The following is a 24860-nucleotide window of genomic DNA, read 5'->3' on the forward strand; positions in this document are numbered from 1 at the left end:
GTAACATCCTGTGACATGTAACATCTCTAAAATCCTGTGGTGTTGAAACCAAAAATTAAAAATGTATTATCTTATGTTTAATGAAACCACCCTTAGCAAAGGATTCACAGCTTTTTCATAAACTAGTGCTACCATAGTCAGTGGTGGATTTTAACAGAAAATATGCATTCTCTCGAAAATGGTTCATTTGCGGCCCGATGTTCACTGGGACTTTTTTGCTTATTTTAGTTTGTACTTTTCACCTTTAAATTATCGACCATCATTTTTTAAACACCCTGTATATCAGTATGATGCATGTACTCTATGATCATTTTATTGTTTTTCTGGATTATAAAAAAAGAAAACAAGTTTCGAATGGAGGAGTCATATAATCCTTGCCCAAAACTAACTGACCTTGTTGTGGCATTAAAAAAAAAAAAAAAAAACTATTCCAGGGACTGGTGTTCAAGGAAGGACAATTTGTTCAAACCTATTGTGCTAGCCAGGAGAGAATAACCTGTGTTCAATCATTCTAGATGCACTCATTCCAACAAACAGAAGAGACTTCAAAGATATACTTACCACGATGTCAACAACTTCTTTCCCTGCTCGCCGTGACCAACCCCATATCTGTAAGGCTGACCATAGTATGCAAAGAGTACTAAATACACCTAATGCTATCTGCATAAAGAAAACATATGCAGTGATGAGTAAATTTAAATAATGTCAAAACACTGCATATAGACAAACTGCATATTTTGTCAATAGTTTTACACTTCAATTACTACTTTTTTCTAATATTTAATATAATTAATTATGGCAATGAGCACAACTGTAATTCATCGATTTTCATTTTTCTTCTACTAACTAATTCCATGAGATACAATTTGGAAAAATTTTAAAAAATAATAATTAGCAAAACTATTGATAGAATTACCAGTTGTTGTTTGTGGGTTTTTCTAGCACAAGGACCTCTTGGGCCATATTGTGCCTGTTCAATATTTGCAAATATCACATGTTATGTGATCACAGACTATTATAAAGATTTATCTGTTTCAAATAAGTAAACAGTTCCTCCAAATTTGTGTCATTGCCAAGAATCTCTAACAAGGTTATCGGTTCCTTCAAGTGGGATAGGGAGATAAGCTTGATTTTCTGGTAGTCGAAAGTTGGGGACATTCAATGAGAATATGATTTATTTTTAGCTGCGACTGGCAAAAGAAAAACTGAGGGGGGGTTCTCTCCCATAAGCAAATACAGATGAGTTGGATGTGAATGACCAATGCGGAGCCTTGCTAGAATTATTTCTTGTTGCCTGCTTTTCCTATTACTAATTGTCCACAGTTTTCGCTCTTTTTTTATCTGCAGCTGTTTATTATTAATTTGAGCTTTCCAGAGGTGAGACCATTGCTTCCTATATGATGTCTTAATGATGGATTTGTAGTCGTTGTAGGGAACTTTTAGTTGCCTGGAAGACCCTGAATCAAGGTTTAGCAGCTTGTTCATTTACTTGGAATGCCTACATGACCAGGTATCCAGCAGAAGGCAACCTTCTGGTTGGCTTTTTGATAATAAAATAACTTAGACCGTATCTCTTTAAGAATCGGATGGGAGGGTAACATGGTGGCAGTGATTGCCCTTATGGAGTCTGTGTATATCAGAGATTGCTTTATATGGCTGTTATGTATGCAATCTAGAGTTAGTTTTATTGCAAATAATTCTGCAGTATAGATATTACATTCCATAGGAAGAGATGCAGCAACTGAGAAGGTGGAAGAAACTGCTGCAGCACCTACCGCTGCATCTGTTTTGGAGCCATCAATATAGATAGGTATTTTATCTGAGTTTTCTAACGAATGAATTTTATGGAGCTGTTGAAAGTTGATGTTTGCCAGAGGATTTTCCCCATCTTAAAAAGAAATTGTCACAGAGAGGTTCAGGAGTAGCAAGGTCTTCGAATATGTTCTGAAATTTAATATCCCAACTGATCATGAGTTCTTGCAGTTCAGACCCTGTGGGGCAGTTTTAATTAGGCTTATTGTGATTCAGCATATTGAGGTTCAAACAGGTATTGCCAGCTGGGATGGGATGGTATGCTTTTAATTTTTGCTGCATAATTACACAATAAGAATTTTCTCCTGAGATGCAAAGGGGGTTCATTTGCCTCAATATACAGGCTGTGGACCAGAGATGTTCTGAAGGCTCCCACAGCTATCCTAAAGGCACTATGCTGTATGGTGTTCAGATGTAATAACGAACTTTTCTTGGCGGAGTCATAGACAGGTGATCCATAATCTAAGCGTGATCTTATTAAAACTCTATAGAGATGAAGGAGAGAGCTTCAGTCAGCACCCCAGGACATAGCAGAGACTGCTCTCAGGATGTTCAATTTTTTAGGACATGTAGTTCGAAGGAAAGCAATATGGGAAGCAAAATTAAGTTTTATTATCCCCAACAGACGAAAAGAGTTAGTGACAGGAATCAGGCTTTTTAAAAATATTTCTGAATCCAGGTGGAGTTTGCATTTTTTTACAAAAATGAATTGCACTAGATTTCTTTTCTGATAGGGAATAGCCATTCTGCAATGCCCATGACTGTATTTTAGTGATGGAAATTTTTCAATGGTGTTCATGGTTTGGGATTGACAAGAAATAATGAGGTCATCAGGGAACATGTACGATTCTACTGTATTCGGTACATCCTGTGTCATGTTTGTACTTCTTATTGCAAATAATGTCGGACTAAGAATGGACCCACGAGGAACACCCTCCTCTTGTTCAAATGATTTGGATAAATTGTTCATGTATCTAACCTGAAATGTTCTGTGGCACAGGAAGTTTTGTATAAAGTGGGGTAAATGACCTCTCAAGCCAAAAGAATGAAGATCTTGAAGTACACCATATCGCCAGGTGGAATCAAAGGCTTTCTCAATATCGAGATTGATCATGACCAGATGTTGTCCCCTCATGAAGGCATTTCGGATGTATGTTTCTGCTTTTATCATTACATCTAACATGGACCGGTTCTTTCAAAACCGGTACTGATTGCTATTTAGCAAGTTGTTAGTTTCCAGGAACCACGTTAGCTGCCTGTGGACTATTTTTTCCAGGACTTTGCCGAAAGAGCTAATCAGTGAAATCGGCTAACTTTTATAAATGAAAAAAAACTGTAGCTTCGAGAAAAATGCTCTAGAAATCACTGAGAATCGCTTGATCACTATAACGCTTGGCTCCCAGAGTCTAGAATTACCAGTAAATAGGCCTCTGATGATATACCTGTACACAAGAAAGAGTAGATGAAGGAAAATAACTTTGAAATAATCCAATAAATTACAAAGGGCAGAGGATAAATCATAGAGTAATTTGAAACAATCAAGTTCCTTATGATTTCTAGAGAAAATGTTTTTCTTTCTTAAAACTTTTTCATGGATTCTACCCAAAGGAAAATATTTAAAAAAAAAAAAAAAAAAAAAAAAAGTAAGTAGTGATGGAATCTATAATGACAATCATTAATCAGAAAACATTTCAAGATATCATAAAGTTACATAGCAGGGATATCAAACTCAGAAATATGCAAGGATAATGACTATGATAATGACTATGGAGCTAACAGGCTACAATGGAGCATGAAGTAAAGCAGAATTACTGTAAGAAATATAGTGATTATTTTGGTCATTGAGCATAAATGCATGATATGAATTTTATTAAAATTTTAAAATTGAAATTTACTGTTGTCACTTTCAAACATCTATCAGATTTCTCACATATTCTTCCAGTGATAACAACCAATTCATACTAACTGCAATTGAATACACAAACCATATATAACAAAAACTTTATTAAGATAAATTAAACCAAAATAACATAAAATAAAACAAGTTAAGATTTTGATGTAAAAATAAAAATGCACTGAAATCTATAGAGTTAAAAGCGATAAAAATATAGTTAAAATTAAATACATAAGATTAAAAATATACAAGAAATATTACAAATTAAAAGGAACAAAAGCAATAAAAAAACACTATAGAAGTCAAAGGCAATGTCCTTTATCAAGAGTGAAACTTTACTGTCATTGCATACCCTTAAATAACATCAGCAGAATCATGGCTCATGGTACGTGTTACTGCACGGGAATTATCCCCCACAGATGCATTGAGATTGGAAACAGCTTGGGAGAATGCCGGATGGAACCACATCTCATCCAAGAATTACAGTCTCAAAATGGGGGTGAATATGGACTCCCCTCTCTCTATTGATGGTATTATGATCTGAAGAACAAATATACAAACTCTTCAGCCATTTCCACTGCTATTACCTATGTGAATGATCAACGATGACAGCAGTGTCAGGAGAAATTTGATGCTTTTTCTTCAAGAAGAGCTCAGTCAGACCCATAATCTGCAGTCTCTATTGCTTTAGTATGTCCCCCCCCCCATATAACATTAAACCTACATTCTGTCTCCCCAACACAGTATAACACTGTGAATAATGTCTCCACAGTATAACACTGTGAATAATCAACGATGATAGCATTGAGAGCATCCTTAGATTTAGGGGAGGATTCCATGGATTGGAGATGTGCAAATGTATCCCCAATTCATAAAGGCAGTTCAAAGGATGACACAAATAATTATAGACCTGTTAGTTTAACTAATGTTCTGGGGAAAACAATGGAGTCACTGGTTAAACAAGTGTTGCCCGATCATCAAGACAAGACTGCAGTAATAGTTAAGACACAGCATGGGTTTGTTAAAGGGAGGTCTTGTCTGACCATTTTGATTGGATACTATGATGTGGTCACAAAGGAACTGAATGCCAAAAATCATTTTGACATCATATACTTGGATTTCAGGAAAGCTTTTGATACTGTTCACATGGAAGACTGCTGTACAAATTGGAGAGATATGGCACTAAGGGTAAGTTGCTACAATGGATAAAGGGATGGTTGAGTGGGAGACGATAGAGAGTGGTAATCAATGGACACTGCTCTTGTTGATCAAATGTTACTAGTGGAGTTCCCCAGGGTTCAGTGTTAGGCCCACTGTTGTTTTGTATATTTATCAGTGATACTGATGAAGGTATACCAGTTTAATGTCCAAGTTTGCAGACGATACAAAGGTTGGCAAGGTTGTTAAGGACAGTAAAACACAGTGTCTTTACTGTCCTTAACAACTCCAACTGAATCTAGATAAGTTGGGAAAATGGGTCGAGAAGTGGCAACCGAAGTTTAACATTGACAAATGCAAAGTACTGCATATGGGTAGCAATAACCGAAGAGAAATGTACCAACTGTGTGGTACTACACTCAGGAAAGTGGAAAGTGGAATATGAAGTTCACTGAGCAGTGCAGACGGGCTGCCAGGGCAGGCATGGAGTCTTGCCAATGATATATAAGAATTTTTCTACCAGGGACAGGGAGGTGATTATGACGTTATACAAAGCAATCGTCAGGCCATGCCTAGAGTACTGTGTACAGGTCTGGAGGCCTCATTTTAGGAAAGATGTTGAGTTGCTAGAATGAGTACAAAGAAGGGCAACAAGATTGGTGAGGGGAACAAAGGGGTGCTCTTACCAAGAAAGGCTTAAGTTCTGCAAACTGCTGCACCTGGAGAATAGGCACCTGCGAGGTGACCTGATTGAGGTGTATAAGGCCTTGAAAGGGTTGAGCAAGCTGAATGCTGATGGGATTCTTCCTCTTGTTCAGACTAAGAACCTGAGGGGACACTGTTTCAAATTGAGGAAAGATAGTTGCAGAATAGATGGGTGGAAATTTGCCTTTAGCCAGCGGGTAGCTGATTGTTGGAACAGACTTCCATCTTTTGTTGTGGAAGCTGATAGCCTAAATAAATTTAAGGCTGAGCTCGACAGGCATTTGGAACGAATGGAGGGGTGAAATGGAAGGTTTTTTTCAATTCCTACTATTAGTTCACACTCTCCCTATATATATTTATATATCTTGTTCAAATTTTCAATCGTTAATAAAATACTTTTTATTCATCCACTCAAGTTCAAATAAAATTTTTTAAACTTGTAGTGGATGACACTTGATGTTAATACAGTTTTTTCAAATATTAATTCATTAATTAAATTTAATTAATTAATTTTAGTTTTATATGGGAGAAAAAAATTTCTCTTATATAAGATATTTAGCAGGATATAAATTTAGGAATAAATACTGTCAGTGGCGAAGCGTGTAGATCGCTGGAAAAAAATTTCTTTTTCAGATTCTTTTTTCATTCTGGGTTCTAGTCTGAGTCAAGGAGGGAACAAAATGGAAATTGAAACATGTGAATAAAAATAATAGTCCAACACCATATATAGAAAGGAAAATGGAAAATTGCAAGGAAATTCACTTTCTATTTTGCCACTTAATATTGTGATTCTGTCATATGTATATACATATTTATATTAATTGTAATTATTTAATAAAAAGTAACTAAAATAAAATATTTCTTTGTTGACCTAAGACTTTAAAAATTTTTTTTTTATATTACTTGTTTTGGCTGATGCTGCATAAGCTTGCTTTCTTGCATCGTATACCTCTACTAATGCTAATGGTAATGATTGAAGTGTATAAGGTCTTGAATGGCATGAGCAGGCTCAATGCTGATGGGATTCTTCTGCTTGCTCAGATTACGAACCTGAGGGGGCATAGATTCAAATTGAGGAAAGACAGTTGGGGAATAGATGTGTAGAAGTTTTCCTTTAGCCAGCAGGTAGTTGATTACTGGAATAGACTTCCATCTGTTCTAGTGGAAGTTGATAGCTTAAAGAAATTTAAGGCTGAACTAGACAAACATTTGAAGTGACCAGATACAGTGAAATGGGAAGGTTTCTTTTTTTTTTTTTTTTTCTGGCTGATGCTATATAAGCTTGCTTTCTTGCATCATATGCCTCAACTAATGCTAATGCTAATTGCCAGAAATTTGATGCTTCACCTCCGAGAAGTACTCAGTCACAGCAAAGCTCAGTCAGGCCCATAACCCACAGTCTCTATTTCTCTAGTATGTTCCCCCATATGATTTTTAAACCTACATTCTGTCTCCCCAGCATAACACTCCTAACAATCCAGACATTTGATCTCATATATAATTCCGCTTTTATCCTGGATGGGTACAGAATCTTTTAGCTTTGACATGACTATGCACAGTCTTTGCCCTGATAGCTGCACACAGTGTGTCTAACAGGTCTGTAATGTTCTCAAGATCCATTTTGTTGAGCCCAAAACGTTGGGAATGTATGCAGTAGCAGCAGTGAGAATGCTTCTCTCTGTCTATGTTCAACTTCCCAAATATGTTTGTCCAAAATTTTATGGAGGTAGCCACATCTGCAGAGATCTGCTGTGATATGTCGTCCTCCAGTCTAACCTTGGAGGTGCTGCAGTGGAATCCAGTCCTATCCAATAAAGCTCTAAAAAATTGTACTATTTTTATGAGTGTTGCCTTGTGTCATGTTGCAGTGAGTATATTGGATTTGCATATTGTATTTTGTAGTGAATATATCTACACACAGGTTGCCTATACATTCTTGTTTTTAATTTGGGGCCATCCCATCAAGGAAAAGAAAGATACCATCTATTTCCACCTCTAAAATGAACTGAATGAAAACTGGGGGGGAGGGAAGTCTCAACTTCCATTAAGGAAGTTGAGAATGTCATCCTCTCCTCCCCTCCATATAACAGCAAATGTATCAATGACATAGTGTTTCCCTGCATGCATGGGAGAGGCAAATAAGACTCATTGCAAATTCCAGACTCAAGCTGTTCCCTGACTAAGTTGGCAACAATAGTACTCACTGGAGAGCTCATGGTAGCTCTATGAACCTGCTTATACACAGTACCTTGGTATAACATGGTAGTGCTAGAAAGGCATAACTCAACAGTGCTGCAAATATCTTCCATACTCAAGGAAGTCCTTTCCCTTAATATGTCATCCCTCTCCAATGCCATATATATACATTTCACACCATGCTCAATAGGGACACAGCCTCACAGTCTTCAATTACTTCAACGTGTACAAATTCAACAAAGTTTCTACTGTCATGGATGGTCAAGTCTGATCATCCTACAACAGGAGATATCAGTTTGGTTTAAAATCTGGACAGTACATGCATAAGGCTGCCCACAAATGACATAATTGGCTTAAACAGGATCCCCACCTTATGAATTTTCTTAGGCCATAAAATCTATGCAACTGGCATCCTGTGGAATACAAAGTTTAATATGTACCAAAGGATCACTTTCACCTCTGCCTGCAGCTACTGTTAATCTTTTAGTCTGTGAAAAAAAAAAACCCAAGCCAGCACTTTTCCGACCCACCTAACACTGCCTCGATAGCATCAGCAAATATTCTTGCATTAATTCTTGCAAATATTCTTGAATTAAGATATAATGGCTGAGTCCCCTGGTTAGAACTAGAATGGAAGAAAACAAATGACACAATTGGAAATAGATGAGGGAGAAATACAACAGGCAATCACAAAGTCCCACAACTAGAAGATACCAGGAATAGACAGTAAACAAAGCTACTGGCACAAGAGGTTCAGTTACACACACACACACACACACACACACACACACACACACACACACACACACACACACACACACACACACACACACACACACACACACACACAAGGAGAAATTCATCCAGATGATGAGGTATCCTGACAGAATTGCAGAGGCTCTTACAGAAAAAGAATCACATACCTGAAAGCTACTAGAGGGAGTAATACTCTTGATTTGATTATCAATAGTGATTCCTTATGCATTAAGAATCTACAGATAGAGGAACCACTAGGTGGCAGTGATCACAGTGTGCTGAAGTGGGATTTACTCAAAGAGGTAACTACCATCAGGGGTCAAGAGAAGAGTTATTGCTTTCGTAAAGGCGACTACAATGGTCTGAGACAGTATTTAAATTCTATACAGTGGGACCAACTGATGATGTTACCAACAGCAAATTCAAAATGGGAAGCATTCAAAGAACTTATCTTGGAAGCTACAAGGCATTACACACCAACTAAGAAATATTGTTCAAGGTTTAGGCCTAAATGGATGTCAGATGAACTAATGAGACATATGACAGAGAAGAAAAATGCTTGGGATACATATAACACAGAAGCCTATGATAGATATAAGTTGATCTGTAACCAAGTTACAAAAGAGGTTATGCAGGCAAAGGCAGATTACGAGAAATCTTTGGCAAAGGATGCAAAGAAAAACAGTAAAGAGTTCTTTTCTTATGTAAACTCTAGAAGGAAGGGATGAATCAGATTGGTCCACTTGATATCGATGGTTCAACTGTGGACTTTTTTTTTTTTTTTTTTTTACTTTGGTAGTTGTTGGCGCATCGGCTTCTGTGGCCATAGTGCACCTCCCACGGTTTTTGCAGTACTTTGATCCAAGCCCGAGGCGGGATTCGAACCCGCAACCTTTGGATAGCTAGGCAGGAACTTTACCCACCTGGCTAGCCCGGTCGGCTCAACTGTGGATGATCCTGCTCAGGTAGCAAACAAACTAAATGAATATTTTGCATCGACATTCACACATGAGGAGTTATTCAGAGAGGGGAATGCCAGAGGTGTATTCAACTCTGGCAGTAAGCTAGATAATCTTGTAATAACTGAGAGTAAAGTGGAGGAGAAATTGTTGAAGATAAACACGAGAAAGGCACCTGGGGTGCATGGGATCTAACCAGTTATATTAAAGGAGGCAGCAAAGCAAAGCAAGTAAGCAAACCCTTAGCCATAATTATGAGAGCTTCCTTGGACTCAGGGGAGGTACCCATAGACTGGAGATGTGCAAATGTGACCCCAATTCATAAAGGAGTAATTATACACAAGTAATTATAGACCTGTGAGTTTAACTTCTGTTCCAGAATCATCTGGACAAGACTTCAGTTATAGCTCAGACACAGTATGGTTTTGTTAAGGGGAAGTCTTGCCTGACCAATTTGATTGGATACTATGATGCAGTCACAAAAGAACTGGATGCAGAGAATAACTTGGATATTATATACTTGGATCTTAGAAAGGCTTTTGATACTGTTGCACATGGAAGACTGCTACATAAATTGGAGCACTGTGGCATTGGAGGCAAATTGCTGCTATGGATAAAGGGTGGTTGAGGGGGAGAAGACAGAGAGTGGTAATCAATGGACACTGCTCATCGTGGACTAATGTTATTAGTCCCTCGGGGTTCAGTGTTGAGTCCATTATTGTTTTCTGTATTTATAAATAATATTGATAATGGCATATCAAGCTTAATGTCCAAGTTTGCAGATGATACAAAAGTTGGCAGGGTTGATAAGGACACTACTGACGGTATGCTGCTGCAACAGGATCTGGAAAGGTTGAGCAGATGGGCTGAGAGGTGGCAAATGAAGTTTAACATTGACAAATGTAAAGTACTGCATATGGGAAACAGCAACCCCAGAGCAATGTGTCAACTCTATGGTACTACACTGACAGTGGTAGAGAATGAAAGACCTGGGGGTAATTGTGCAGGCAGATATGAAGTTCTCTGAGTAGTGCAGATGGGCTGCAAGAGTAGCTCATGGTGTCTTATCAATGATATACAGAATTTTTTCTAGCAGAGATAAGGAGGTGATTATTCCCTTGTATAAGGCAATGGTCAGGCCACACCTTGAGTACTGTATACAGGTCTGGAGGCCTCATTTCAAGAAGGATGTAGAACTGCTGGAACGATTACAGAGAAGGGCAACAAGAGTAGTGAATGGAACAAAGGGTTGCTCTTACAAAGAACGGCTTAAGTTTTGCAAATTACAGTGTCTGGAGACTGGGCACCACCTGCGAGGTGATCTGATAGAGGTGTATAAAGCGTTGAATGGTTTGAGCATGCTCAATGCTGATGGGATTCTTCCTCTTGCTCAGAATAATCAGCGGGTGGTTGGTTGGTGGAACAGACTTCCATCCCTTGTTGTGGAAGTTGATAGCCTAAATAAATTTAAGGCTCAGCTGGACAGGTATTTCGAACGAACGGAGGGGTGAAGTGGAAGTTTTTTTTGTTTTTTTTTTCTGGCTGATGCTGCATAAGCTTGCTTTCTTGCATCATATGCCTCTACTAATGCTAATGCTATGGAACAAGATACAAAAAACTCATTAAAATAATGGCTGATCATGTCTCTCAACAATGAAAAAGATCCTGACTAGCTGCATAACGAAGGAGATAACAAACCACATGGAGAGCCAGAACATCGTGGATGAGCTGCAGAAGGGATGTAAGTTGTACATGACCTACATCGACTACTGCTAATCCTTCAAACATGAGCGACATAGCTGGTGAACAGAGACGCTACAGATCTACAGTCCACGCTACAGTGACAAACTTGGAAGCAAACATGGTGAAATGGAGGACCACCACAATGATCGAGAACATCACAACCAAACACCCCATCAGAAGATGAATTTTCCAGGGAGATGGACTAAGTCCACTATGGGGTTAATAAACAACTCACTGTCCACCCTGCTCAAAGACAGCAATTGGGACTGCACCATAATAATGGAGAAGATGATCATGCACAAAAGACCAGATCATAGCCTTCATTGACAAAAAACAAATGGCTACGTACCTGATCAACATAGTGTTGCCCAACAGCAGCAACCTCCAGAAAACCTAAGAGGAAAACATCAGGAAGTACACAGACTTAAGGTAGAAAATAAAAGAAATGGGGATATTGACCAAGTAATGACCAACCTGATCACCACAACTGCTGGCATGGTGCCAAAGGGCTTACAGAAGAATCTAGCAGCAATAGGCCTCCCAGAGAACACCTACAAGGAATTCCAAAAATTCACAATTCTGAATATTTGTAGGATAGTCAGAGAGTTCCTTGACCAATAATATTGACCAGACATAGCTGTTATTTGTTATTTTTTTGGTATTTGGTTTTTTTTAGCAGCATTAGCAACTAAGGCCATGTTGCTCCGGGAATATGCGGTGGTTAGTCCCTGACTTTTCCGCATCCTCCGTATTTGGTGGTGACGGGCTCGAACCCCGGTCTAATCAAGAAGCATGTGCTATGCACTGCTGCTCCTTCTCACCTGGCCAGACATAGCAACCACCACATACACTTGGTAAAAGTAGCAATCACGGGATAAAAAAATCTCATAGGAAGAAGTGATGATGACGATAATAATAACGTTTTATGGTATTTCTTAGAATTTTCAAGGTCATTCATCCCCAAATTTCAACATACATGCTCAGGTGACATCTTATAGCCTCCATGTCAACATTGGTTATTTTGTTAGGTTTTTGAGTTTTGTTCTGTGAAGCCAGCAAAACCAAAGTCCTATGGCAAAATAACACGGCTCTATCTTGAATTTCACACATCTCATGTGAGTATGCAGTTGAATACAAGATCCACAGATGTCGCTGCTTGCCTGAGTCTGTTAAATGCCAAAAACAAAAAAAAGTGATTTCTCGTAATTCATTGTATATTGAAATGAAGACAGAACATATTGTATAATCATTGAGAGAATATTAGTAAAGAAAGGTACATAGAAAAGTAAATCAAATGGCAGGATCCTATTTTATTTCCGAATTTAAAAATTTGGCATAAAAATTAAAAATAAAAACCCAAAAAATCTGTTTTTTTTTTTGGAGGATTAAGGAGGAAGTTATGGAGTAGAATTAAGAGCATCATAAAACATGAAAGCTTCCTTACTCAATTTTCAGTGAAATAAGACATGAAACAGGATATATTGAGTTCCACTTTATATACTACACCTGATACATTATTTATTTTTTTAAAAATTACATCAAAATATAACATAACTCACAGATATATCTTGACTTGTTTTTTCCTGGTCCATCTTATAAACTACAGAAAATCTTACCTGTAATAAAAACAAGTATTTAAAGTGAAAGCATTTAACATAACATAATATAGTAAAACCTACATTAAAGACCCCTGAATGAACTAATAAAAATGTGGTTGTTATAATAAGGTAAAGTATGGTAGTCCTAGAGGATATATGTACAAATTTATTAAATCTGACTTAGACATTTTACTGAACTAAAAATAAATAATCTTCGGTATAATTTGATATCTTTTAAAATTGTATAGCATTACCTGAATAGGTGAATCTATATATATCCCTAAAACCATAACAGTTATTATGTTTGCTAATTGAGATGACTAGCTCATAAGAAGCAAGTAAATCTTAAAAAAAACTGTCCTTTTGACATCTTGGAATTTTTAATGTACAGAAGATTCACCAACTTACATGAGGCTATAATTAAAAAGGTATTAGCAACTTAGGTAGAAATATGGAGATGTATTTGTTTCTAAGTTGACCATAAGCTCAAGCTTTAATGCCAAGGACTTGGCACTCAATCTTAATTGAGAGCAGAAAGTCTATCCACGACTGAAAATGAATGTGGGGAAAATGAACATTTATGAAATTTGATTTCATTTCAGTTACAACACTGAGATACCTGCAGTTGACAAAATACCATAAAAGAATTTGATTCCAAATAATTCTTTTTGCAAAAATATTTGAATATAACAATTATAGCAGAAAGAGTTTCCTTTCATCTCTACATGAATGAATGTAGTTGTAGTCAGTGCTCTAAATTCATCTTTTTTTTTTAGAAACTGGATGCTGGTTTTAAAATGCATCTGCAAATGGTTTAGTAAACTTCTGGCTGGAGGGTTCTCAACACTACAGTGTCAATTTTTTTTCCCAAATTGTGGAGTTAGGTATTATTCATTCAAATCTGAAATCTAATTTTGATTGTTAAATTCCCACATGCTGGTTTTAATTAAACATATCACATTTTACTTTGTTCAAGGTTTATCATTATATCATTTAATAATGTTTTTAAAATTTCACAAATAACAAATCTGAAAAAAAAAAGTTTCAAATAAAAACTGCAATGTGGTTCCTAAATTAAGGTTTAAATATCTTTTAAATTCAAATCTCCAAATTTTTTTCACATACTTCTTCCATAACAAAAGACACAAAGCACTCTTGTTTGAAGGAAGTCAGCTTCCAAATGCTACATAAGGCAATCACTGGCCATTCTTTCCAGGATTTGCACATATAGGATAACAGCTATAGGATGGTAACTGTTCAAGATTAGTGGATCCTTTTCTGGTTTTGGGAAGACAAGCAGAATTTTCCCCAAGAAAACATCTTGTATTGCATCTAAAAAACTGGGTTTTCTATAGTGATGGATAGAATGAATAGAGAGGTTTTGGGGACGGTGCCCCAGAAACCTCTCTCAGATGCATAGACTCCATTCAGGAGGGCAGTTAGGCTAATTAATGACTCATCTCTAACATAGTCTCTCCAATCTCTGTCTCACAAATGTTCTGTTTCTGCTGTATACCTTTACTATAGATACTTAAGCAGCATTGTTCTGAATTGGCTGCTATAATTCCTGCTCTCTCTTTCAAAGCAGTCTGAACACGTAGCACAACCAGTTAACATCCTTTTACAATCCAACTTCAAACTCACAGAACCAACTTTTCTTCTTCCTCATTTATTCATTCAACTTCCATTTTCTGGAATAATGTTCTTTCATACATATTTCCTGAAAATCACAATCTATAGAAATTCAAGTCAATATCAACAAGTACAGTCAGTCCTCATAACATGTGTTTACACTACATGAATTTGTAGTGGGTTTAATAGGGGAACGATGTCACATGTAATATGAACCCAATTTGTTTATTCACGATTCGCCTTTGTGTTTACAAGAAATGGCAGTCGACCGCAGTGGAATTGCCCCAACTGAAACAATAGGAATGAAGAGAAGATTCTGAAAATTTATATATTTTTTTATATGATTGAAGATTTCATGGAAGAGGAAACAACATTTCACCATAATACGTAAAAACCCACAGAATCCCAGTTATTGGTATTATCGTTTAATGTTTTCATCAAATGCAATTAGATCGAGTTTACTACCTGTTTATAACAGATTCCACTAGCAGGAGGCTCCCCAATTAACCAGAAACTGCAATTTTTTTTTTATTATTTTATCGTAGTGACCTTCAAAAATGTGCTTTAGTAAAATGTGAGTGTGTGAACTCACATGAGGTGATAGTGTATTTCTGCCTTTAGTGCATTGTTTATTCAGTTGCTACATGCATACTTTGCTGTTTATGTGTATCAAGCTTACCTCCTCATTTTTGTTCTTTTTATACTTGTGCTCTATTCCCTAAAAATGAGTAAAATACTTGAAAAAGTGTGAAAAGGAAACATCCTGGTGAAAAAACTACAGGTTCAGAGAGAAAAAGAAAAGCAATATCAACAGAGGGAAAAATATTAAATTGTGAAATGCTTTGAGCGGAATGAAAAATCATGTGAAATTGTGCATGCTACAGGCCTAAATGAGGCAATGCTGAGAACAATTATAAATAATGCAGAGAAAATAAAAGCACGTTTCATAGCAGGAACAATTCAAAGTGTAACAAAATCCATTATATCAAGACACAAAGGATTGGAAGAGATGGAACATTTGTTATCTCTTTGGATAGAAGATCAAACAAAGAAAAGATCAGGAACAAGTTTGCTTATGATAAAAGTAAAAGCATTAGCAATATTTGAAGACCTCAGAAATAAGCAGAAACCCTCAAGAAAGTGCCCCCCTTTACTGTCAGTAGTGGCTGGTTTAATAATTTCAGGAAATGTCATGTTTACCATAATGTGAAATTAGCAGGTGAGGCTGCAAGTGCAGATGAAGAAGCAGCAAAGGCATTTTTGACGATACAGAAAAAAATAGTTGAGGAAGATACAATGGACCAAATTTTCAACTTTTATGAAACTGGACAATATTGGAAAAAAATGCCATCACAAACATATATCTCAAGAGAGGAAGCACGAGCTTCAGGCTTCAAGGCTGCTAAGGATAGATTGACTGTTATGTTAGGAGCAAATGTAAGTGGCGACTTGAAACTGAAGCTTGTTGTTGTTTATCATGCTGCCAATCCACAAGCATTAAAAGGGTTCATAAGGTCTATACTGGATGTTTACTTTAGGAGCAGCAGAAGAGAATGCATGACAGGATAGATTTTCACTGATCTTCTATTAGATGCATTTGAGGATGTTTCCAGACTACTGCAAAAAAAAAAAAAAATTTGGATTTTAAGATTTTAATTGTTTTGGACAATGCACCAAGTCACCCTCCAAACCTTGCTGAACTGTCACCAAACTTAAAAATCCTGTTTTTACTCCCTAACCTAACATTATCCTTATCCAGCCACTTGAACAAAGAGTGCTTGCTGCTTTTAAGCACTACTGCACAAGATGCACATTTAAGATGCTGATAGCAGCAACGGAGGGTGAAAATGTACCAACAGTTATGGACTTTTGGAAGTGATTCAACATAAAGAATAGCATTTACATAATTGTGGAGGCTTGGAACAAAGTGACAAAAGAATGCTTGCATGGTGTTTGGCAGCCTCTTTTACCAGATTTAATTTGTGATCTTAAAGGCTTTGATCCTGTAAAGGATCAAAGCCTTTAAGATCACAGATGTTAGGGACACTACTAGTTATAGCAGGAATACCCAGCAAATTGGTAGGTGGTAGATGACTTTCATCAACCGGTGAAATACCACCACTTTGCTTATTTGGAGGCTTGAAGTGGTGAAACCCATGTTTAGTCTTTAGAGCAAAGTTTCCGGCATCCCCCTCCCCCCATACTTCTCCTTCAACCCATGCATGGTACTATGTACTATAGGTTTTGATACCTTTCGTGTTTGGGGTTTTCATAAAAAAAAAAAAAAAAAAAAAAAAAAGGGTAACTAAGAGTAGAAACAGGTGCATGTATACTTGCATGTACACCAATGCTAGGAATATAGTTAATAAATTTGATGAGCTAGAAGTGCTAGTCAAGACATCAAAGGCAGACGTTGTTGGGATATTAGAGACGTGGTGTCACACAGACCTAAACAGTGCAGCAATGGAATTTAAGGAGAACAATGTGTACAGAAAGGATAGACAGAACAGGAAGAGAGGAAAACATGTTTCTTAGCTGTTAGTTAAGAAACACATAAAATCTAAGGAAGTGCATCAAATTGATGTTGGTGGATAATGCAATGTTGAGTCTGTTTGGTGTGACAAAAGCACTGGGAAAGGAAAAATGGGAGTAGGTGTGTGTTATAGGCCTAATGAATCTGATGAGTATAATGAGAAATTGTGCAGAGAAATAGAGTGGGCCAGTAAATCAGTGTCTTATAATGGGCGATTTTAATTTCCCAGAGATGGACTAGAATTTGTGGGTTGGTCACTCACACACTACGAAGGTTTTGTGGATTTATTGGATAATTGTTTTCTACAGCAGCAGCATATTCGGGAGGTAACTAGAGGGAGTAATACTCCTGATCTGATTATCAGTAGTGATTCTTCATGCATTAAGAATCTGCAGATAAAAGAACCACTAGGTGATAGTGATCACAGTGTGCTGAAGTGGGATTTACTCAAAGAGGTAACTACTATCAGGGGTAAAGGGAAGGGTTTTTCTTTTCGTAAAGGTGACTATGGTGGGACCAACTGATGATGTTACCAACAGCAAATTCAAAATGGGAAGCATTCAAAGAAATAATCTTCGAAGCTACTAGAATTTTCATATCAACTAAAAAATATTTTTCACGATTTAGGCCTAAATGGATGTCAGATTAACTAATTAGACATGAGGCAGAGAAGAAAAATGCATGGGATACATATAAATTAACATGTGACACAGAAGCCTATGATAGATATAAACTGGTCTGTAACCAAGTCACAAAGGAGGTTAGGCAGATTACGAGAAATCTTTGGCAAAGGATGCAAAGAAAAACAGCAAAGAGTTCTTTGCTGTTTTGCTTAAACTCTAGAAGGAAGGGGAGGAATCAAATTGGTCCACTTATTATCAATTGTTCAACAGTTGATGATCCTGCTCAGGTAGCTAACAAACTAAATGAATATTTTGCATCGACATTCACACTTGAGGAGTTATTCAGGGAGGGGAATGCCAGAGGTGTATTAAACTCTGGCAGTAAGTTAGATAATCTTGTAATAACTGAGAGTAAAGTGGAGGAGAAATTGTTGAAGATAAACAAAAGCAAGGTACCTGGGGTGGAGGGAATCTACCCAGTTATATTAAAGGAGGCAGCAAAGGAAGTAAGCAAACCCTTAGCCATAATTATGAGAGCTTCCTTGGACTCAGGGGAGGTATCTATGGACTGAAATTATGCAAATGTGACCCCAATCCACAAAGGAGGATCAAAGGGAGACACAAGTAATTACATACCTGTTAGTTTAACTTCTGTTCCAGGGAAATTAATGGAGGCACTGGTTAAAGAAGCACTGCAGGATCATCTAGACAAGACTTCAGTTATAGCTCAAACACAGGATGGGTTTGTTAAGGGGAAGTCTTGTCTGACCAATTTGATTACCCTTAATGCCATACCTCTCCAATTTGTACAGCAGTATTCCATGTGCAACAGTATCAAAAGCTTTCCTGAAATCCAAGTATATGATATCAAAATTATTTTTGGCATTCAGTTGCTTTGTGACCAGATCATAGTATCCAATCGAATTGGTCAGACAAGACCTCCCTTTAACAAACCCATGCTGTGACTTAACTATTACTGCAGTCTTGTCTAGATGATCCTGAAATGCTTCTTTAACCAGTGATTCTATTAATTTTCCTGGAACAGAAGTTAAACTAACAGGTCTGCAATTTCCTGTTAGTAACTACAGACACAAGTTAAACTAACAGGTCTTTAGCTACTTGTGTCACCTTTTCAACCCCCTTTGTGAATTGGTGATAGAATTGCATACCTCCAGTCCATGGAGACCTCCCCTGAGTCCAAGGCAGCTCTCATAATTATGGCTAAGGGTTTGTTTACTTCCTTTGCTGCCTCCTTTAATATAACTGGATAGATCCCATCTAACCCCAGGTGTCTTTTTAACGTTGACTTCAACAATTTCTCCTCCACTTTGCTCTCGGTTATTACAAAATCACTTAGCTGCCTGTTAGAGTTTGATAAACGTCTGGCACTCCCGTCATTGAATAACTCCTCATGTGTGAATGTAGAGGCAAAATACTCATTCAGTTTATCAGCGACCTAAGCATGATCATCAATAGTCAACCCATGTATGTTAAGTTGTCCAATCTGATTCATCCCTTCCCTTCTAGAGTTTGATAAACTTCTGGGCCTCCCCTCATTGAATAACTCCTCATGTGTGAATGTAGATGCAAAATACTCTTTCAGTTTAGCAACTACCTGATCATGAGTAAAGAACTCTTTGCATCCTTTGCCAAAGATTTCTCATAATCTGCCTTCGCTTGCCTAACCTGCCTCCATTGTGACATGATTACAGACTAGTTTATATCTGCCATAGACTTCTGTGTCACCTGATACTTTATATGCATCCCATACATTTTTCTTCTTTGCCACGAGTCTCATTAATTCATCTCACATTCATTTAGGCCTAAACCTTGAACAGTATTTCTTAGTTGGAATGAAAAGCCTAGCAGCCTCCAAAATTAAGTCGCAAAAGTCCTTCCCCTTTAGCCTTGTTGGTAGTTACACCTTTAAGTTATTCCCACATCAGCACATTGTGATCACAATCACCCAGTGGTTCCTTTATCTGCAAATTCTTAATGCATGAATAATCACTGCTGATAATCAGATCACGAGTATTGCTCCCTCTGGTTGCCTCTCGAACATGTTGCTGTAGAAAACAGTCATCCTATAAATCCACAAAAGTCTTGCTAGTGTGCGAGTGACCAATCCACAAGTTCCAGTCAATATCTGGAAAGTTAAAATCCCCCATTATAAGACATTCTCATTTACTGGCCCACTCTATTTCTTTGCACAATTCAGTACTCTCCAAATTTCAATTCTGCACTGCTTATGCCTGTGTAACACCACATCTCTGATATCCCCACAATATGATGTCTTGAAGCTCATCAATTTATTAACTATACTCCTAGCATTGGTGTACATGCAAGTATATATGCACCTGTTTCTACTCTTAGTTACTCTTAGTTAACACAGCCTATTTATTTATTTGTTCCAGTATGACTCCCTGCAGTAAAGCATATTGTTTCATTAAAAAAAAATAATAACAAGGAATTTATTTATTTGTTATTTTGTTACAATTTTTTAAAACAATTTAATTTGGTTTTTAAGGAAATTATTAATAAGTTAAAAGCAGAGGAGAAGCATGTATGAATTAATTAAATTTGAGATGTGGTATACAAGAATATACCCAATTCACTGACTTCAATTCTTCACTCTATTTGGGCTCTCCAATGTCATTAGCTTAAACAGCAGAGGAAGTAAGATTATACCTTATCTGATGTTGCCTTCTAGAGAATCAGTTTCCTGTAGGTTCAGTCTTGTGAACTATTGGGTCATCTATCACAGAATACTATTTGGCTACACAAAAGGGCTGCATGCCTGTATTTAATGTAGATGCCATGGTGTTGTTTGTTATTTGGTTTTTAGGAGCATTAGCAACTAAGGCCATTGCTCCGGGGATATGCGCATATGCCCTGACCTTTCCGCATCGTCCGTATTTGGTCCTTTCCGCATCCTCCGACTGGTCTAATCAGTCTAATCAAGAAGCATGTGCTACGCACTGCTGCTCGTGCCCACCTGGCTGTGGGACGCCATGCAACGCTGTGACCCCCTGCTTATAATGGTTCATGCCTGAGTGGCCACTTCCAGTAGATAAGGTGATTGTGCCTGAACTTGCACATGGGGGATATTCAGGGTTGCTATCAGTCCTACCATCATGAAGGTGCAAGTATAAAATTTTCAAATAACAGCTGGACTTTACCGAACTTCAGCCTGCTTGACTTAAGAGTAGCACCTGAATATCAGTTCTTGTGTTTTAGACTGCCAAGTATAGAAATCTGAAGCAAGTCATACAGAGAAGATTCTGCGACACACCTCGAGGACAAATATGTTTTCACAGAAATGGGCTTAGCACTGTGCAAGGAACATATAAGAAACATATTTATTTATTTATGTTTTACATTTACATATTTATTTACATTTTGCTCAAACAAAAAGCAGAAATTTGAGGTGAAAGGTAAAATTAATAATAATAATAATAATAAAAAGAAATGGTCTATTAATTAATGGCGAATCAATTTTTCAGCTCCAGCATGACTAGAATGGGTTAAGCACACATTAAATTTATCTAAAAGTCATTTTTATTCTAATACTATTTTTAAAGTAAAATGATCTGACTAAATGTGCAAAATACTTATTTATACAGAACATACTGGGACTTTTAAATTATTTATATAATCATCAATGGGAACTTCAGCATAAGTGAGAATTAGGAGTGGAGGATGAATAGCACCACTTCTAGACTCCTTTTCTTTCCAGAGTGAGATCCTAAAGATAAAAATATAAACGTGGATTATAAAGACATCTTATTATAACAAACTCACAAATTAATAAACAAAGTTTATTTACATATGTATATACAACAAAATATACAATTGAATAAAAAAACATGTAATATGCATACAAGGTTAAGTCAAGGATACCTTGCATATATTATTCTTATATTAACAATCAATATGCTATTTTCATCATTATACTCTGTGTTCTCGCCATTCTGTTACAATACACTGAAGACCAATCTTAACTTTCCTAAAGTCTCTATTTGTTATTAGTCTTTCAGTTGGACCAACAATTCTTCATTAGACCGGGGTTCGAGCCCGTCACCACCAAATACGGAGGATGCGGAAAGGTCAAGGAATGACCACCGCATATCCCGGAGCAATATGGCCTTAGTTGCTAATGCTCCTAAAAACCAAATAAATAACTAACTAACTAACTAACTAACAATTCTTCATAAATACAAACACTATATTCAATTATCTATCCTTAGAACATTCAAATATTCTTACTATATTCAATTATCTATCCTTAGAACATTCCAAAATTCTCACTATAAACTTTATTATCCTTCTAACATATTATAATCATTTGGACAAAATTTAATCTATTACTTATCTTTCGTTTCTCTTGCATTTTACAGTAAACCCCCGCGAATAGCGGGGGTTACGTTCCTGAAAAATGTTGCGAATGCCGAAAACGCGAATACTGAGTTATGGCTCCCATAGTAATAAAGGGGTTCCGTTCCAAAGTATGAAATATATAAGAAAAACTAGTCTAAAATTTTGTCTATGTATGTATTATATGTACCTTCATAATATGACTATGTACATAGACAGTACATAGTGAAATGCAAGCATATGGCATCGAAATGAAAATAAGAAACAATTTAATATTAAATGTAATATTTATTAGAAATTTCAAACCAGAGCCTTTGCTATCTGAAAAACTTATCCAGCCACTGCTATCACCAGTTTCGCTAAAATGTTGATAAAGGAGTTTTGCCTTTTCACGAATGATGAGTGAACTTAACAGAATTTTATTTTGTGTTCGCTCTTTCTATCCACAGATTTAAAGCTTTTTCCATTTTTTCTAATTTAACATCACGAGTTACAGAGCAAATTTTGAAGCAATTAACGCGTTTTCATGGACACTACGGTGGATTTTTCTTCCGATTTATTGATTGATCGTACTGTTGACTCATTGATTTTATAATGTTTTGCCACTGAGGAGACACTTTCATCATTAGAAATTTTGTTTAATAACTGAATTTTATTCGCTAATGTCATCACATTTTTTGATCTTTTCACAATTCCCTTGTTATTCGTAGCGATATTTTTGTAGGGGTTAGAAAAGAATTTGTCCACAATAACGTCACTTTCTTCCGTTAACACACTTGAAAAAATGTTTTCACTAACACACTGCAAAACGGTATATTTTTCGCTTTTGTAAGCATATCAATTTTTAAATTGATAAATTCATTCAATTTATAAGCATATAAATTAAAAGCAAACCACGAATTCTTCCATGACAAGCGCATAGCACATACTGAACAAGGATTAGTGAGAAACGCTCGCGATTCTGTCACCCCTCTCCCCACACCCACTGAAAGCTGTTTTGACCGGGAAAGATAATTTTAGCCACGCCCATGTTTTTTTTTGACGGAAAATGTTCACGGCGATTTAAAATTCAATTTTTTTAGGTTTCATTTTATATTAAATCAGCGACCGCGAATACGCGAAACCACGAATACAGATACCACGAATAGCGGGGGTTTACTGTACATATTTAAATAAATAATGAAAAATTACACTTTATACTAAAAATTACATAAATATTAAAAAGTTACTTTTTATAATGTATGAATCTGAAAATTAATTTTATCAAAATATGAATTATATGATGAAGATTCAGTTAGAGTGGAAACAAAAAATAGAAAGTTTAATCATTGCCATACTAGAGTCATTGGCATTATCTCACTCACTGGGTTGGCTTTACTGACTATACACACTGTACATTTTAAACCAAATATTGATAAAATTGATAAAACACAAAAATTTACAAAGATATAAAATGAATATCTTTGAGGTCCATCACACTGAAGTAAAATGCTGATGGAAATGACATTCAAACCCCATTTTGCAAGTCAAGCAGACAGAATTTTAACAAAATCTGGTTGTTGCTGTATACTCAGGTGCATTGGGTAAATTCTGATGTGCAAATTCGGAAACACTGCACCTGATATACTATAGGCGACCACCAAAGTGTAAACAGGTAAGCAGGGGTTGGCTATGCTATCCAACCACACAGCAGTATGCCAACCCCGCTGTGTCACAAGGCAATACTAGATATAAGTGAATCTAATCATCTCAATTTGCTTAATGGAGGATAAAAGGGGGAGAAAGATCTAAGATTCACTTTCTAGATCTAAGCTCTAGCAAATTTCTAACATTTGCATCAAAGTATGAGTGATATCATTTCAAGTTATGATGGCATCATTGTGAGATCTAATATTCCTTACATTTTAAAGGCACATCTCTAAAAGGATATTACAGGCTGGCCACTAAAAAGTCCATTGGAAAACCTCTAGGATGCATCCAGATGAGCTAGGATATAACCTTGCTGCCTCTACTCGGTCAGCTGGTGATTGATCGGAGAGAACCCAAGTAATGTGTATGTGGGGGGGGCGCAATGTTGAGGCCACATTATGTCAGGGAGCTGGGTATAGTCTTGCTGTGTGTAAATCGTATCCATAAGTTTCATTAACACATAAATGCTCCCCACTACTTTTACTTTATCTACTGAATGTTTCACGAATAGTCAAATTAATAGAAAAAAGTTATCTGCGAAAAGACCTAAACTTCCCAAAAGTTTGGTCATAACACTTGTAAAGACAACCTTGGTAAACCACCTCTAGTCATACTCAACTCAATGCCTCCTGTGGTTTCAAAAGAAGGATGTTAGAAGAATTCTGAACAAATGTAATGCCAAGAAAGTTCCAGATCATCCTGATTGTATTTCACTACTTGTTCCCAAAACCTGTGTTCCTGAGCTTGCTCCTTTTCCACTTTATTATTATTATTATTTTTTATGAATACCCCAAGCATGAGAGGTATTAGAACTTACAGTACTAAGTACTATGCATAGGTTGAAGGCTGAGAAGGAAAAAGAAGATATTGTTGACATTAGACTTGAATTTCTAAAGATTGCAATTTTCAAGGAATACGTATAAAGGGAGGTTATTCCAGAAAATTAAGGTTCAAGGAGTAAACGAGGAAGAAAAGTTCTGCGAGTTTCAAGTTGGACAGTAAAAGATTGTTGTTATTTGGTTTTCAGGAGCATTAGCAACTAAGGCCATATTGCTCCGAGGATATGCGGTGGTCATGTAAAAAGATTCTAACTGGTTGCGGCAAGTGTTTGGACTGGTTTGGAAGAGATAGAGAGAGCGAAAATTATAGAATCCAATTCAGAACTGTGCCCATGGAAGTATCTAAAAA

At 36.7% G+C, this 24860-nt stretch overlaps 1 protein-coding gene across 1 annotated transcript in view; it reads right to left on the reverse strand.

Moving 5' to 3' along the window:
- Positions 1–24860, reverse strand: part of LOC150079049 (meckelin) — an 860544-nt gene that overhangs the window by 350566 nt on the left and 485118 nt on the right. Inside the window, exons 15-17 of the mRNA XM_090382499.1 lie at positions 21240–21354; positions 12783–12839; positions 562–660 (exon numbers count right to left, since the gene is read on the reverse strand). Of these exons, the coding sequence (XP_090238625.1) occupies positions 562–660; positions 12783–12839; positions 21240–21354 (271 nt within the window). The remainder of the gene's footprint in view (positions 1–561; positions 661–12782; positions 12840–21239; positions 21355–24860) is intronic.

The sequence above is a fragment of the Mastigoproctus giganteus genome, chromosome 10 (assembly GCF_048544385.1).
Source record: "Mastigoproctus giganteus isolate SK-2022 chromosome 10, ASM4854438v1, whole genome shotgun sequence".
In the NCBI taxonomy this organism is placed as follows: domain Eukaryota; kingdom Metazoa; phylum Arthropoda; class Arachnida; order Uropygi; family Thelyphonidae; genus Mastigoproctus; species Mastigoproctus giganteus.